Raw genomic sequence first — 18,489 nt, forward strand, 5'->3', positions numbered from 1 at the left:
TGGGGAACTCTGGGTAAGGACACAGTGGGAAGCAACAGGCCCAGGCTGGACGGCTGGGCGGGGAGGTCTTGGTGCTCAGAGAATCAGTGTGCCTTTTGTTAGCTCACATCTAGCTCTAGAGCAAATGGACTGGAGGGGTGTGCAGGGCAGCTGGCACAGGTTCATTTTCTAGGCCAAGTGTGAGTGTATCACATCAAAGGGTATCTGTGGTAACAGACAATGTATTAGACCCAACAGTCCTGAGATCTTGATGTGAGAAAGAAAGATGTCCGTATTACATATAGTTCTAAGACACGCTACTGATAGGCACTAATTTCAAAACTAGTCTGTCTGGGCTGGGGAAGTGGCTCAGTTGGTAAGGCACTTCCTTTGCAATCAGGAGAACCCATGTAAGAAAGTCAGCGGTGGTGTTGTGAATCTCAGAGACAGAGGATCCTGGGAATCCCTGGGTAGTTAGCTCAGCTTACTGGGTAAAGCCCTGTCTAAAAAGGGCAGGCAGGGCCCGAGGAACAACCCCAGAGGTCATCCTGTCGTCTCCATGTGCACACGTAAACACACACACGTACACCCACACACCACCACCACCAATACAAGCCATTTTTGGAGCTGTTTCTTTTTAGCAACCTTAGCAAAAGTCTATGGCACACACTGCTGCCTAAGCTGTATTGCCATAACCAGAGAGGGTAACAAACCCACCTGGTGACATGCTCACTGGACAATTTTGCCATGGGCCTCAGGGTAGCTTTACTTAATTCCTTTGTTGTTGTTGCAGGGGATTACTGAGCTGTCTTCCCACCCTTTGGTTTTGAGACAGGGTCTCACTATGTAGCCCAGTCACACCCAGAACTCACAATTTGCCCGCCTCCACCTCCTGAGTATTAATTAGAGGCGGGGGCTCCTGTGCCCAGCTCAGTGTACGGCTTCTAGTCACACAGGTAGGCAAACGTCAAGTGTGAACCAGCTGAGGTGAACGCCAAGCAGACACCTCTGTGATACAGCACTGTGTGGCAGTCATGACTGGAGTTGGACTCTAACTCTGTGACTCAGGGCAGTATGGAACTTTTCTGTGCTCCCCCTCTTCACAGGTGAGGAGGGGTGACTCTGCCTCCTCTAGAGGGCTGTGGTGCAGGCTGGATGAGCTGAGTCTTGGTAAGGAACGCTAACGCAGTGTCTGCATCCACGGTGCCGTCTCCCGCTGCTGTAGCGATTAATCACAAGACAGTTCATCTGGCCAGTCTTGTGTAAAACTATTGAATCATCATTTGTAAAGAAACTGTTCTCATCGTCCCTCTCCTATTTATAATTTCTTGAAAAGTATTGAAATGAAACAGACTTGACCTGACCTGTCTCAGAAAACGCTTTTCCTGTGTATTTGTTAGAGACACTGAGACAAGGTGGCCTTACTGTAAGATCAAGGGGCCTCCCCTGTCCCTAGAGTGTGAAACAGAGGGAATAATAACAAGGTCTCCTTGAAGCAAACCTCAGGGGTAGGACAGCCAACCATTCACCAGGTCCCACATCCCTTCTCCATCCTGGAAACATCTGGTTCCCTGCCGCCCACAGACACGCACCCTCCAGCCCGTGTGTTCTGTCCATGGCTGCCTGGGGAAATGCCCTCTTCTCTATAATCTAGAAAAAGGCCCCTGTTCCCTCTTTCTAGCTTCTATGCAACAAAGCAGGAGTGAAAGGTGAGCACGTCTTTAGGGGTCTGTCCCACAGGCTACTGCACGGCCAGAAACCTCAGGCTCCCACCTGTGCCCGAAAAGGGTGGCAGAACTCCTGTTTTGAGGCTCGGCAGTGGCATTTATGAGAATGTCAGCATGCCGAGGCGGTACAGGAGAGACTCCAAGTAAAAATCCTATCTTTATCCCTGGTGAACAATACTTAGAACCCTATTAATTTCTAACTATGAAACTAAGCGGGGGGAGGGGCGGGCGGGGGCGGGTGGAGATGCTGACTTCATTGAACTTCATTGTTTCTTAGTTTTAGAAAATCTAGACCTTTATTTTGAAAATTTCACTCACTGTTTCCACTGCTCAGGATTTTTCTGAATTAGTGAAGTATTAAGGGAAAAGATGAATTCTGCAGTGATAAATGTAATAAATGATCTCGTTCTTAAGACAGGATGAAAAGTAACATACTTCCACACAGGAACGGCCAGCTACAAGGAAGGAAGAGCCCCCCCCCACCCCAAATTAGAGCTTATGGAATTCTGTTTCTGGGTCAGAGAACGGCACACCTCACCCCGCACAAAGGTTCTAAGTTTCATCAGTGGGAGAGTGATGTCACCATGAAGTGTCTGCACTTTGGTACATTCCCCAGAGAGAAGTCCACTCACCAGCTTTCCCCTCTGCTGGGCCGACCTGGTCTCTCGTAAGGTGTACACGTCTCCACAGACAGAGATCTCTCGCCAGACTCCAGGCTGGGACTCCTCAGTGAAGCCCCCTCGAGGGTGCATCACGAGAACTCCATTGGTGGTGAGTCCATCCATGTGTCCGTCGGGGTTTTTCCATTTTGCTGCCTTTTCCTGGAGAACAATATCACAGACCAGAAAAAGCATGCTAAAGTGATACTAAAAGACCCCTGCTCCTGTGTCAAGCCTGTTCTTACCCAGGTACCTAAAGGTGTTTCACATACACTCATTACCTGGATACTGAAGGAAAAATAATATCTAAAAAGTACTTTTTATTAGAGGTACAAACTTAAAAAGATTAAGCCAGTAATTTGGGGACCAGTGTGTTTCCATGGAAACTGCTGTGTCTCTCCTCCAGGTGATGGCAGCAGTGATGGGACAGACATTCTTGCTTGCTACACTGCTCTGATGTCCCTCTCCTTTCCAGGCAGAGCTCACGTTCTGTCTCCATGGCAGGGCAGGAAGGATCAAAGTCCTGCTTAGTATAAACCGGTAGGAACAGCCCCAGGCTTCCCAATGTCTGGTGAAAGGGGATGGGGGGATGTGCCCGCAGGGAGGAAGCTCTGCCCTGAGAAGTAACAGAGGCTCAGAGGCTCACCACCTCCCTCCTCTTTCTCAGGGAGCTGCCCCATGCAGCGGATGTCAGGAATCTCAGCAGGTGCACCTCAGGAGCAGACCCCCACTCTCCCCGAGCCCCGGGTGGCTGGTGGACCAGGAGAGGCAGTGGGTGAGGCAGAAAGAACCTGGTCCGAGATGTCACAGGACCACTGCATCACCCAGTGCTGGACTGGCCTTCCTCGGTACTTCCTGGCATGTGGGATAATATACTTTTATTATCCTTTAGGTCACAATGGACAATTTTCTCTCTGCAGCCAAAATTCTGAATCAAAAGGTATTTGTATTGAGATATGATAGTCACTAAAACTTTTGGGGTTTGTTTATCAAGATACCCTATGAGGACAGGGCTTTTTGTTTTCTGTTACCACATACCACATCCAGTATGAAATACAGCAAACATTCACCTTTCAATGAACAGCTCACTAACAATTTCCTCCGAGCTCTAAATGTCTGAAATTGGCCACTTACTTTTACCTTTGAAATAAACCTCTCAAATTCACCATAAATGTATTATAACGTTAACATGTATTCCTTTAAAAATAATTATTGCATATATTATAATTGATGCAGCAAGTATAACAACTGAGTAATCTGAAGATTGTTTTCTCTTTATTGAGACAGGGTCTCTCTATGTAGTACAGGCTGACTTTGAACTCAGGACCCTCAGCTTCTCCGTGCTGGCTACATATGACTAGGCTTCAAATTATCCTCAGGTTTTTACCACTATCTTCTCAGGCTTTCCTTCTGAAAACTAAAACTTCGAAAATCTAACTACAGCCTCCACACAAAACAATTTCCTCCCAAATTAAGTAACTCTCACAGTAGGGGGTGGGATTTTGAAACATATATATATATAATATATATATATTATATATATATATATATCTCCATAGTACTTACTCCAAGAAATATGTTTTTGGAGGAGTCGAATCCAGCTGCGAATATGCGTGCTGTGTATGGCTCACTGCGGTCACACACGATCCTGCAGGCAAACCTAGAGATGGTACTCTGTGTGATCTGCGCGTCATCAGCCTGTCCACCAGAAACTGTGTCCGTAACCACGAAGTCGATAGGGCTCTCTGTTGATCTGCCCACCTGAACAAACCGAACACTCTCATGACTCACAGGAAAAACACCACAGGAACAGGAGTCCAGAACCCTGTCAACTTCATTATCTTTGCTTAATCAATTATGTGCCCTTCCTTCCTAAGAGAGAAATTACAGTACACAACCATCAGCTCTTTTTTAAAAACCTGTTTCATTTTATCATGGTACTAACACTTAATGAGATCTTACTCCTCCCCCTGGTGTGTGTGTGTGTGTGTGTGTGTGTGTGTGTGTGTGTGTGTGTGTGTGTCCGTCCTCGTCCACATGCATGCAGAGGCTAGAAGGCAACCTTAGATGTCATCTTTAAAGATGCTGCCTACCTCCTCTGAGTCAGTTCACCAGGCTGCAGTGAGGCTCCTGCTTCTACCTCCCAGCACTGAGATTACAAGCACACACCACTGCTAAGGGTTGGTTTATTTATTTATGTTTTCTTTTTTGTGGGTTCGAGGACTTGAACTTAGGGCTTGGAGAGGCAAGAAGTTTACCAATTGAGCTATCTCCTCAGCGTGAGATGGGCACACATAAATGCACATGACTACAGGTATAATGCTATATAGGAGATTTCTAGGTCTGCTTCATTTTAACTGTAACTTTATGACTGTTAGTCCACCATTTTAATATTCCGAGAAAGCTCAATTCTGGGAGAATGACATTAGAGTCTCGCTCTTAGTCCCAGCTGGAGATACTACTTTTACAGCAAATCATTCTTTGTTGTCTATTTCCGGAGGAAGCAAACCTTTGAAGAAACAAAGGAACTCTTGCCTTGCTGGACTCCCTAAGTCAGTCAGCCCATGACTCATGGCACCGAGCAAACAAAGCCCTTACATGGGACGGATGGGAAGCACCAGCCGCCACTGCTCAGTGAACCAAGTCAGTCCAAAGCTCGAAATGTGAGTGGAGGAATTTTTAAAAAGCTGGTCTTAGCACCTCATGTCTGGATTATAAGGAAACCTCTCTGTGGAAGTCTAAAAGCTGCTACCAATTTTATAGTGGCCTCCTTTCCTAGTGAGATTTCAAAGCTGCCAGGAGATTGTATTTCACTACAATGTTAGTGTTTTAACAGCCTTTCCTTTTCAGTGGATTCCACTAAAACAGACCCTACTTGCCCCTGCGAACTGGAAGACACATTTGCTTAACAGGATATTAAACATTTATATACTGATGCTCCCTATGTGTTTGCCTAGAAGGCAGTGACAAACATGGCCTTCAATCAAAAGCATTTACACGAAGATGAAGAACTCCTCACTAAATATGCCACGAATGCCCTCGCCTGCAAACAGAGACTGACTCAGAAGCTGCCAGCGGGGGGAACACATGGGCCCTGACATGTATGCACATAAGGCCATGAAAATCAATTTCCAAGGTGTTTTTATTCTGATCATGAATTATGTCTGAAAAGATAAGCAATGTGAAATACATGATCTTTTAAAAAATTCAAACGAGCAAAGTAAAAAGAAGAGATCTTACATCATCTAGCTCTGCATGCTTCCCGGAAGTGTCATTAATTTCCTTTGCAAATTTCTCCTGTCTGTTCCCATGCATACACTACCCCATAAAGCCAACAGCCAACAGCCGTCTACCTTCTATACCTTAATGGCCCTTAATTCCTTGTTCTAATGAAATGTGCCTGGAATAAACAAAGTTACTGGCTTCACTGAAACTTATCAACTTGAGCAGATGTGTATTGCTTAGCTGTATGCATTTCAGGCTTAGAAAACATACAACTTGATTAAAATGCATACAACTTGATTAATGCAGCATAAAAATCTAAACTAGAGACACAATAAAACCATACCACACACTTCATCTTTCTAGAGTTGCACAACTTTCCCTCTGTTGGACTCCTTTTAAAGATGGACGTGTAACTTAGTTCTACGGACTGACAAAGCCAGGAATCTTCTTTTTAAAACTTGAAATTACTTATTAATAAATTTAAAAAGAAGTTTTATATGTGCACAGCTCAAAATAAAAATCTACAAAAGCGTAGAATGAAAGCACATCTCCTTTCCTTTTAAAAAATATATATTACATGTTATTTGAGACTTTTATACATGTATACAATGTGTCTTGATCATATTCACTCCCTATTCCTCACTCCACCTCCTCCTAGACTCCTCTCCAAATCCCCCTCCCAACCTTTTGTTATTTTTTTCCTTTAAACCTCAGTCCAATTAGTGCTACCCACATGTGCACTGGTGTAGGGCATAGGCCACCTACCTACCAGCGTCCACAACCTAACAGAAAATGGACTCCCCCTTCCCCAGCAGGCATCAGCTGTCAACTGCTCCTCAGCTAGAGAGGGGCCTTGTCAGCCCTGCTCCGGCCCAAGCTGGAATGACTAGCTTGATCTTGTGTAGATCTTGTGGAGGCAAGCTCTAAGTTTCTTTCTTTTCTAAAGCTTTCATTTTTTTTTAAAGGAAAGTCACAAATGCTGAAATATTAAATACATAAACATAAAAAGGAGCAAATAAGGCTTCTTCAAAATAGCATCATACCTCACCCTAAATTTTTATTCCAAAAGAAATTTAGAAGCAAAATAAATGTGAGAAGTCTGTATTTCCCTGTTCATGTCACAAACTCTGAATGAAGCCTGTGTCCCATGTCTATGAATCTTAGAGAAGAAAGGCAGGACACCACACACTGTTGTAAGCTGAAAGTGAGCACTCTTCTAAGATGCCACACACCACTCCTAGAGGGCTAGGCAAGTGATCTGCCATTGAGGCCACTTCCCAGCCCCACCCCTCATGGCCACAGCAACGACTTCCCGCTAGAAGTGCCACATTGTGACTTTACTCTAACTCACTAAATTCATGTCTCATGAGGTAACTGAAATTGACGTAAGACCTGGAGCAGCCTGTTAGGATCAATCATTCTAAGGCATGCTCTTCTCTGGCTGGCCATATATGACTCACCACTCTACCTCCATTTGCATCTGACCTCTGGAGTGTTAGGGAGATTCTCTCCTTTAAGACACAAGCCTCATATCGCTTTTGCCAGCAAAGGAATTTTAGTCACTTTCTTATGGAAAACCCAGTTGGTGTGGGAAACCTGCAGCCTGTCCTTTCTTCTGTTGGACCAGCTCCACATTCTCTTACAGGCACTCGTGTAGACAAGCTGAGATGCCTCTACATTTCATTTGACAGTTAAGTGGTACACAAGCCAAGATGCTTCTAAATTCATCTGCTATTCATAGAATGCTGGCATTCAGAGAATAGCTGTAGTGAGAACTTCACTCACCGTACTTGAAATTTTATCTATAATGAAAGTTCTTTTGTTGAATGCTAGTGGAGCCCAAGAAGATGGTACTCAAGTGGGACAAAGGCCTCTCAGGTCCCCTTTCCCTCCCTCTACACATTCGTTATCTGCCTTGTTTCCATGACACAGTAGAACCATGGCTGTTTCTACCCAGGAGGCCTCTGGAGACGCCTTGTACCCCAACGGTGTCCCCCCACACTTGCTCTTCATTCTGGATCTCACACATTCTGGAGCATCTCGACACTGGGGTTGAAGGCACACATTTGTTCTGGTTTCTCTTAAAGATTCTAGCCTGTCACTGATAACCTTTCAAAAATACAGTAAAAAGGAGTACTAGAAAAATGATCCATGGCTTAGATCCTCTCCGCCATGTTGAACTGCTATAAAAGTTCCAGCAGCTGCTCTCGGAACCTTCCTCTGCCGCAAGCACAGGGGGCACAGACTGGATGCCTGCCTCAGGAAAGCTCGTCTGTCCGCCTGCAGCCCCTAGCTCTTGCCCACCAGTAATATGGTGGAAAACCACATCCATGTCCCCATCCATCTGATTCACTTCCCTTCTCAGCCTAGGCCGGCTGGCTTCCTGCCCCTCCCCTCTCCTGGGGTCAGCACACTATTAACCCCAGGCTGCAAGCCTGAACACATCTACCTCTGGTATTCATCCTGCAAATACTTCCAGCCCTCCCCGACACCTTCTCTCAGATAGTCCCATCACATCTCTTTCACTAGCCAGAAGCCCCACTCTTCTCCAAGCTACAAGCTAGCCCATCAACCCACCTATGCCTAGTGAGCATCTCTGGTGTGACTGAGGGCAACAAACCTTAGCCCCTCCAGCCCCTCTCTGGACGGCAATGGCGGCCATACAATTTGTTCCACCCATCAATCCAACCCGAGTGAGAACTGTCCTAAGTAGTCTTCCCTTCGCCCCATGAGCACATGGTCCCTGTGCACAATCTTGTCATTGTAGCTCCCAGCATCTTTCCCTTCCTGGCTCCAGTCATCATCATCGTACACAGGGACTCCATTTATCCAGCTCCTTCTTCGCAATAACAGTATCTGACTCTACTCATCTGCTTATCTCCCCTCACTTCCTGCTTGCCTCTGTTCCAGTCTTGGGGCTCTGGTAACTCGCTGTCGACCTGGAACGCCTCCTTGGTCTTGAACTATTATGAGCAGTGTTAGGGATAGAAGGGGACTGCGTATACCAGGCAAGCTGAGCTACAGTCCTAGCTCTCTACCCCTGCAACTAGGTGAGTTAGTATACTGGCATAGTAGATGCACTATATATGTATCTGTATGTATATGATAAAGATATATATATATATATATATATGATATAAAGATAATAAAGGAAGGATTCTAATGGTGACAACTCTGAGTATACGCACATACACGCATAGTACAAGACAATTTCCAAAAATAATGACTTAAAGTGCAGGTATTATTAAAGTTTTTCTTTAACTAAACCGATGCTAATTAAGTGCTACATCTAAATTATAGTCATGTCATGGTAAGAGCGCACCTGGTACTTTGTCCCATCTGAGGAACACTGCAAAGCATCTGTCTCTTCCTTTGATTCCCTCACATTTTATGTCTTACTCTCTTGCTGAGAGCTTCTTCATTTCCTTCATTTATTACTACGATCTGGCTTGTTTGCATGAATTCAGACTCTGCCATCCTTAAGTCCTCCCCTAAACACAGACCTAGCCCTGCCTGTTCCCTCGGACACTCCATCATTACACCTGCAGCACTGACATCAAGCTAATGAGAAGCTGCAGCGCCAGCCTTCTACGCCGAGGCTCAGCCTTCAGCCTTCTACGCCGAGGCTCATCCTTCGGCCTTCTACGCCGAGGCTCTTCCTTCGGACACACACTGTGCCAGTGGTAGACTTTGAACATACAAGCTTGTTAAAAGGAGAAAAAGCTGGGCAGGGTGGCGCACGCCTTTGATCCCAGCATCTGGAAGGCAGATGCAGGTGGATCTCTGTGAGTTCATGTCCTGCCTGGTCTACAGAGTGAGACCCTGTTCCAAAAACAGAACCAAACAGACCTCAGCTAGCTCCTAACACGATGCTTTGTTTAGTATAGTAGACAGTAGGTGATAGATATTACAGGGCTGGAGAAATGGCTCAGAAGTTGAGAGCACTTGCTGTTCTTCCAGAGGACTTAAATTTGGTTTCCAGCACCCACAGAAGGCAGCTCACAACCTTCTGTAACCACAGTTCCAGGAGATCTACAGCCTCTCCTGGCCTCTGCAAACACCTGCACACAGACAGCATAGACTCTCCACACACAGAGACACATAAAAAAAATCAGATTACTTCAGGAAAAACCATTAGTGTCATGTTTTCTTAAGAAACTTATAAAATCTTTTTGTCTTATCTCTGGTGCTGTGTTGAAAGCAAAGACCTAAATCTTATTTCTATCACTATGACTTAGTTTAAGTGGCTTTCCCCTTTAAAAACCTAGAGCTTTCAGGTCCACAAAGTTAGAGGCTGGCAAACAAAAAACAAAACAAAAAACAAAATAAAACAAAACAAAAACAAGCAAAAAAAAAAACCCCAAAATAACAACAAAAAACCCCCCAGTATTTCCCCTTTTTATGTCTATGTATGTAAAGGGTATGTATGAGTACGTGTGTGTGTGTGTGTGTGTGTGTGTGTGTGTGTGTGTGTGTGAACAAGAGGCCAGAAGTCAGTGTCTTTTCAGTCACGTTCACCATTATTTATCTTTAGATTTCTTCTGTTTACTTACTTGTTTGTTTTTATATGGATATGTATATGTGGGACAGAGGTGTGGTGGTGATGGTGGTGGGTGTACATGTTAGGCACTGTATGGAGATCAGAGCACAACTTGCCTGAGCTGATTCTCTCCAACTCTGTGGGTTGTGGGAATTACACTTGGGTCATTAGGCTGGATGGCAAATGCCTTTACCAATTGGTTCCCTTTGCTGACTCTCTTCACCTTATTTTGGGGATCTCCTGCTGATCCTGGAGCCCCAGCGACCTGGTTAGACTGGCTGGTCAGGGAGCTCTTGGATCTGCCCATCCTAGGGGCATGGGTCTCTAGGACGCTTGGCTTTTCTGTGGGTGCTGGGGATCAAACAGGTCCACGCTTGTGCGGTAGGCATTTCCCAGACTGAGCCATCCCCCCAGCCCACAAAACGTGGTCCATGCTCCCCAGAGGGCCCTTGGGGCTCAGCTCCATCAAGGTGTCAGAGTCCACAAGCCAAATTTCTTCCATAATAGAATAAAGATGTTAGGATGGCACTTCCATCCACCGTGATGACCTCTGTGAAGCTGGGGATTAAGTACTAGTGACAGACACCGTGGACTTCAGTGTGAGTTCAAACTGCACCCTCTGCACTGCCTTGTACTTGTAGGTGAAAAAAGTCTCAATCTGATTAAATCTTGAATCGTTTTAGTACTGTGACAAAATGAAGCACTCAGAAGTCGGCTGGAAAAAAAAGAAAAAAAACCAACTACATCTTTAATTCATTCTGAGAGGGAAGGGCACAAAGCAGACTGTCCTCCTCATCAAAGGATGTTGCGTGGCTGTGGGAAATGACCAAGAGTCTCCTTAAAGGAGTGCACTGTCTCACCTCAGCAGCACCTGCCTACCTGCCTCATGTGGGAGAGCCAGCTGTTGACTGAGGTGGGAAAGTGTCAGTGACAGCCGTGGAACAGTCGCGACACTCCTCTTATTGCTCAGAACACTCCCGGCTCACTCGTAGTAAAAAGGCTTCACAATGGAAAATGCATACTTTTTTTTTTTTTAAAGCATTAAACACCATCATAAAGTTCCATGACAATACTGACAGGAAGTGTGTGCCCATCCTTAACATAATGAAGAAAGCACTTAGGTGGTGTGTGGTCTGGCATGGAGAATCCAGCTGCTCTTAATACAGTGTGTGAATAACAAAACCTTGCTTCTGAGTCTGAACTGCATTTGGGTAATTAAGCCTGTTTTTTATGTTATGTCTGTTGTTCATCTATAGTGCCCGGCTCTCTAGAGCTCATGGTCCCCAAATCTGCATGTCACCTGCCTAGTCCTTCCTTCACAAAGCTAGCTGCCTAGCCAATGCTTTAATTAACCATTTGAGACTTTCGAGTTTCTAAGAATTGTTTAAGTCATTCAATGATACCTTACTTAACAATTAATATAAAATTTAATATTAGTATTTGGCATTACTGCCTTATTTAACACCATGATTTGATTATTTGACACTTCACAGTAGGTAATCTTAACTGACTCCAATGCTAACTGTAGGACTCACTAGATACAGTGGGATAATGTTTGCTCCTCCATCAGTCTGCTTTGAGCTCTTTCTGAGTCTACATTCAGTCTTTCCTTGTTCAGCTCTACGGCCTTGCAGGACTCAAGTGTACCACTGCACCCAAACTTGGGGCATGGGCCCTACTGAAGTTATTTCTTAAGCAATGTTTTGAGGAAGAACTTTGTACAATGTCTTCCTGCACATATGTAAGGACAAACCTGTGTGAAGAGAAAAGCTTCCACTCAGAAAGATCAGTGTCTAGTCAAAGTGTGTGAACATCTTAGATTTCTCACATCCATTTCCAAATCTCTGCCCCACAGAGGTCACATCAATTTATAATGTGTATAGGACTTACCTATCTCTCCCACGTTTTTGACAAAAGTCTTTGGGATTTTTTCTAATCTAGCAAGAGAAAAGTAATATTCCTCCAAGAATTAAAATCACATTTTCTTTCTTTCCTTTTTTTTTTTTTTTTGTAGGTGAGGTACAGTTTATTTTCTTATTTTAAAGAGCTATTTATTGTCCTTTTAAATGAATATCTGTTAAATTCTTTGTGGTATGTCAATTCAACTGCATGTATTTTTCTTAGTCATTTCCAGGAGTGTCTTATATTTAGGAGCCTTAACTGTTTGTGACATGAATTGTAAATAGTTCTCCCATTTGTCACTTTCCTTTTGTTTTTATTTTATTATATTTTGGTGGCAAAAACTTAACTAAAATACAAAATTTATTTTATGTTTTGTGGGGATGTGTTGGGATCAGGACTTTTTTCTTTTTCTTTTTTTAAAGATTTATTTTTTTCTTCTTTTTAAAAGATTTATTTATTTATTATGTATATGAGTGCTCTATCTGCATGTATGCCTTCAGGCCAGAAGAGGGCATCAGATCCCACTATAGATGGTTGTGAGCCACCTTGTGGTTGCTGGGAACCAGTGTTCTTAATTGCTGAGCCATCTCTCCAGCCTCCAAGGATTAGGATGTTTTGACTTGAGCAATTTATACAATGATTTCTTAATAAAAAATCCTTGAGCATTTAATCATTTGGAATTTTATAGTGTTAGTTCTAAGTTTTCTTCCTCAGACTGCTACTTAACAGCAATTTTGATCCTGGTTTTTAATCTGATCGCTATAAAGATAATTAAATATTTCTCCAAAATGTTGAGGACAGTTTAGAGAAAGAAGACGTAGGCTGGTTCTTCTGCTGGTCCGAGTTGTTGAAGCTCACATGCATGCACCATGGGTCTTTCTGGTCTGCCTCTAGTTTTTTGGTACCACCTGTCTTTGTGGTTAAATCACGTTTCATATTCCTGAATTATGTATTCATAACCCAGTGGCTATATGGTTTACGTATAGCCACTAGTTTATGTATAAGTCAATGGTTTACATCACTGGTGCTGCTGCAATGTTGCCCTGTGGAGAGCTGCTCTCTCACGGTGCAGTTCAGAGGCCACTGCCACACAAGGTGCTCAGTGCTATGTTTCCAATTAACAACAGTAAGGAATACTCTGCCATAAGCTGTTCTGTAGTTAATAACCTTAAAATACAGCTACCGGCGATTTATGGTTCTTTCTGACAGCTGCCCTGTTTTGCCCTTGCTTCTTTTGTGAAGTCTGGGGAAATGGTTAATGCAGGATGGGGATGGACCGCTGGCATCTGGATTTGCTGCCTCGAGTCCCCACTTTACTCTTCATGTTTCTGACATTGGTAAAGAAGCCACGGTGTGAGAAACAAATCCTGCTGCTTCGTTTCTAACCAATCCTTTCCACTCTAAGACATGGAAGCATCTCAGCTTGGCTGCAGGGCCTCAGTTTCCTCCTCCTGCACCCACTCTGTCCATGGCTTCCCTCCACACACACAAGTGCAGGCCTGGCTCACCTCCTGGGCTCCACACACACAAGTGCAGGCCTGGCTCACCTCCTGGGCTCCCTACACATAAGTGCAGGCCTGACTCACCTCCTGGGCTCACCCTCCACCTTCTGTCTTTGTGGGTCCATGTTAAAACTTTCCGTTGTTTAAGTAATGAATCTTGGATGTATTTTCTAATTCTTTTCTTTTCAGCTTCACTAACTGATGTTTTCTTTTCTGCTTCTGTTTGATTTCTAAACTCTGTAATATGTCATCAACTCTTCCTACACTCATCCTATACTTTCTTAAGGTAAAAAAAAAAAGCTTTTTGAGATAAGCATTTAGTAATTTGACTACCATTCTTTATTGTCTTAAGATTTGATTATGAAAGCACCTAGGCTTTACATTTTCTAGAAGGGAGTAAGGTGTTGGCCATATCATGTGAATTTTTCTATACACTGTTCCTTCCAATTATTTCTGGAAGCCTCTAATATTTTTATGTCTTCTTTGACTTGTGTTATTTAAAAACTTTTCTATTATTTTTTTGTTTTAAAAGTGGTTGGCTTTCCCTTTTTTGTCTATTGTTAATACCAATTTTTATTGCACGAAGACTGATACAGAAAAATGACCTTGAAAGGAGAGTGGGGATGATCATGTGGGAGGGTTTGGAGGAAGGAAAGCGAAGGGAGAAATGTTATAATTAAAATACAATCTCAAAAACAAACAAGCAAACAATCAAAATTATCTGAGGATACAGCCATATAATTTCCTTTTCCCCTTTAGAATGGGAATGACTTTATATTATCCCCACTTCTTTTCCCCTGGGCACGACTGAATGGCACATGTTCTGGCTGCATGTCAAAACATACCAGTAAAGGGAAATGGATTAGTTTCCATTAAAAGAAGAAGTGTTACCTGAAACATGTCCATGTCTTTATCATGTGTGTACTCCACCACCACAGTCTGGTTCCTTGACAAAGTGTAGGATATGCTGTGCTGACCTTTGCAGCTGATAGCCTAATCGTGAGAGGAGAAAAAACAAAAACAACTCATTTAAATCTCATCCTAGTGACTGGCCAGTCACCTTTCTACCCAGAAAATCCAGCATAAGCCAGCATCGTCTCAATCGTCATAGCTGTCCCCACGCTCTGCCCTAAAAACCAGAGGAGCTAAAAGGTATATAAAAGGTATAATTTGAGGAAGCTTTATCATATACTCTATACAGGTGTAAGAGAAACCAGTTCTTCTATTTGCAACATTTGATTTAATTATATTACCAGGAAAATATATACATTCTCTTTCTCAACCAACTTAAGTGATAGAACTTTTAGACTAGCTATAGTGATTTCTTTAAAAATTTTAAATTTCCTTCACACAGTGGGCACATTAATAACATTTTGTCATATTGCTTCCTCTATTACAGAGATTATAAGCAGACTAAAGAAGTCATTGAAAACACTATTAATATCCTGCAAGGATGTCTATGTGACAATATACTGTTCTAACTCATGCCAGCCATATCTGCACAGGGTTCTGCATCTCAGTTACATCTTGTAGAAACAATTGCTGGGCTCATACATTTCATATCTTAACAGAGCAGAGGATTAGGGAATCCTTTACTGAAATTCCAGTGCTGGAGAGATGGAGGCAGGATTGTGAGTCTGAGGTCAGTCTGGGCAAGAGTGAGAGCCTATCTGTAAAATAAGGCCAATATACTTGTAGTTTTAGTTTCTTTTTTTTCTTTTTACAATTAATAAAACCAATATTTTTTTTCAAATAATCTAGGAATAGTAAGACAAGATATTACTAATATTGTCTCCATCATGATATGTTTGGACACATCTTAAATTGTAATTAAATGATTTTAATATTTCTAAATTAATAAGCAAATCAATTTAAATTATACTCCAAATTATTTCAATTACATGTTCTATAGTACTTTAACTTCATTCTACTTTTATATTAAGTATCATAAATAAAACTTTAATAAGCCTCTCTATTAAACATTCCTTGAAGGAAGGCACTGTCTGGGGAGCACGAAAACCTTCTGAAGTGGCTGTACATACCCAGCATGTTAATCAAAAGACTGAGCATCTTTGTTTGACTAGCAACCGTTCAGAGCAATAAGGAGTGGAGAATTAAGTCACAAGGAGCCTAGTGAACCTCACAGACACTGAATAACTTCTACAGAAGAACTCCATGATTAATCTTCTTATTTTAAAACAGTTTCTTAAGAGCAGAGTTCTTTAATGTGGCCAGAAATCTCAAAAAATTTCTTATTTAAAGCCACCAAGTATGTCTTCTAAAATCTTCATTGGTCTGAGTCAGCTAAATTCTATCTTAGTGTTAACAACATTCTACTGAAGTGAAATCAAAGTTGCTTCACTAGTTTGGAAAACTTGATTTACCCATATTGCTAGAGAAACCCCTCCCATAACGTATACACACAGGTGTGTGGGTGCTCTTGCACAAGAAGGTGTCTTCCACTCTCACATTCCATCTTATTTTTGAGACAGGGTCTTTCACTGAACCTGGAGCTTGCTCTTCAGCTAGCCCTGGGGATCCAGCTGCCCTGCTCCCGCACAGCTTGTGTTACAGAAGCACACCTCTGTGCTTTCACATGGTGCTAGTGACCCAAACTTAGGTCCTTATGTTTATGTGATTAACAGTTTACGAATAGCCATCCTCCAAGCCCCAAATATACACCTTCTGCAGATTTCTTAAACTCAATGATAGAATTTTTAGAGTAACAAGTTAAAAATTAAAAATTTATTTTGCATGTCAGGTAAAAAAATATTTTGTTGTATTTTTTTTTCTAGGCTACAAAGATTATAAGCATAGAAAAAGTCGTTGAAAAAAATGTGACTGTCCCATATGGATTTGGACGTTATAATGTTTTAACCAATGATAGTCACGTCATTGCTGATATGGTATTATTAAAAGTCAAACTTATAAAGAACTGTTGCTACTTTAAGACAGGCAAACGTAAGGGGCATACTAATCAACTCACGGTGGTGCTCACTTCATAGTGTTTATGTTACACCACAACATTGTACACTTTAAAGACACAAAGTTTTGTTTTCAGTAAATCTGGGCAAAATCAAATTATAAACTTAAGTCAGAGGCTCTCAATCTGTTGGTCACAACCCCTTTGCGGGGGTTACATATCAGATATCTTGCATATCAGATATTTACATTATGATTCATAACAGTAGCAAAATTACAGTTATGGAGTGGCAATGAAAATAATCTTTTTTTTTTTTTTTTGAGACAGAGTTTCTCTTGTAACAGCCCTGGCTGTCTTGGAACTCACTCTGTAGACCAGGCTGGCCTCGAACTCACAGAGATTCACCTACCTCTGCCTCCTTAGTGCTGGCTGGGATTAAAAGCATGCGCCACCACTGACTGGCAAAAATAATTTTATGGTTGGGGGTCACCACAACATGAGGAACTGTGTTAAAGGGTTGCAGCATTAGGAAGACTGAGAACCATTGCACTATATAAAGATATATTTATCTTTATAGTTAGTGAAAAAAACCTCAAAAAACTTATAAAACTACTAATCAGGGAGATATTACTTTAAAAATAATTTATTTAAAGGTTTCTTACAAATATGTTGTATTTAAGATTAATTCAACTTGCCAGCCTGTCAATTCTAACACAACCTTCCTGGCTACACATGTTATACACAATAGCCTACGGTTTACTTGTGTGAAGAGGTAACAAGTGCCACGCAGAAAACCTTTGAAAAAGGAATATATTTCTGTATGACAGTCCCTTCATAAGCAGCTTCTCACATTCCCACCATAAACCCTGTATGTGTCTGGGGCAGGAACTTGTGAGGCCAGCTCCTTACTCTCAAAGCCCTGTACCTTAAAGTCGTAAACATTACTCATGCTTGCTAGTTTGAACATTCTCCCAATGTGCTAGGAACGGACCCTGGGGAGACTGCTTACGCTGATGCTGAGGCCTGGCTCTGCCCTGTGCAGGTGCTCTGGAAACACCTCCAAAGCACCCGGGGATGTGCCAGAACCAGCCACTGTACAGCTGCCGGGTTGAGCCCAATTGTTCTAATAAGTTTAATTAAAAAACATGCTTGTGTCCAAACTATAAGCCTTTATAAAAATGCAAACCCTGGCATTAGTTTTTATTGTCCTAGATGGTTGCTCTACTGCTGTAAACACCATGACCAAAAAAACAGCTTGGGAGAAAATGGTTTACTGCAGCTTACACTTCCAGGTTCATCTTTGAGGGAAATCAGGCAGGAATTCCAGGGAGGAACCTGGAGGCACGAACCATGTAGGAAGGAGGCTTTTCTGGCTGATGTGCAGCTAGGCTTTTCATACAGCCCAGGCCCACCTGCACAGGGATGGTGCCACTCACAGTGGGCTGGGCCCTTTCTCACCTGTCATCAGTCAAAGTCTCCCACAGACAGTCACAAGCCAACTGGAGAGAGAGTGCTTCAGTTAAGGGTCCCTCTTCCCAGGTGACTTTAGGTTTCCATTAAAGTTGACAACAAAAACTGACCCGCACGGGTATTTAGGAGGACAGACTACCTTCCACAGAGACTGCCACGGCAGAGGCGCCACCCCCCAAGTCCTATAACAGGTAAGAGAATGGGGGCGGGAACTGTGAGGCTTTGAGTGCCCCAGCCAGGACACCGACTACTGCCCCATGTCACGATATTTTATCATTTTAAACTGCTGTGGCTTCTTTATGTTGCCAAACAGTAATGGGCAGATTTAGGAAAGGAAAATGATATTATATTAAGAAAGCATGTTTTCTGCATCTTTTTGATTCGGAAATTCATAGTTGAGGCCTATACCCGGAGGTTCTGGATTTGGGGAAGATGGCAGTGAGATTCTGCAATAAGTTCTAAGAAGACAGCCAGTGTGGAGCGGGCTCTGAGGACACTGGTGGCACCTACAAACAGGACTGATCTCATGTGTGGTCCACCTTCAAGGGCCACAGCACTCACT

General features: G+C 42.9%; 1 protein-coding gene across 1 annotated transcript in view; it reads right to left on the bottom strand.

Moving 5' to 3' along the window:
- Peli2 (pellino E3 ubiquitin protein ligase family member 2) overlaps positions 1-18,489 on the bottom strand; it is a 153,468-nt gene that overhangs the window by 6,004 nt on the left and 128,975 nt on the right. Inside the window, exons 3-5 of the mRNA XM_052733406.1 lie at positions 14,426-14,527; positions 3,932-4,126; positions 2,339-2,527 (exon numbers count right to left, since the gene is read on the bottom strand). Coding sequence (XP_052589366.1) covers positions 2,339-2,527; positions 3,932-4,126; positions 14,426-14,527 — 486 coding nt within the window. The remainder of the gene's footprint in view (positions 1-2,338; positions 2,528-3,931; positions 4,127-14,425; positions 14,528-18,489) is intronic.

This window comes from Peromyscus californicus, unplaced genomic scaffold (assembly GCF_007827085.1).
Source record: "Peromyscus californicus insignis strain IS unplaced genomic scaffold, ASM782708v3 Scaffold_12__1_contigs__length_115047231, whole genome shotgun sequence".
NCBI classification, from domain to species: domain Eukaryota; kingdom Metazoa; phylum Chordata; class Mammalia; order Rodentia; family Cricetidae; genus Peromyscus; species Peromyscus californicus.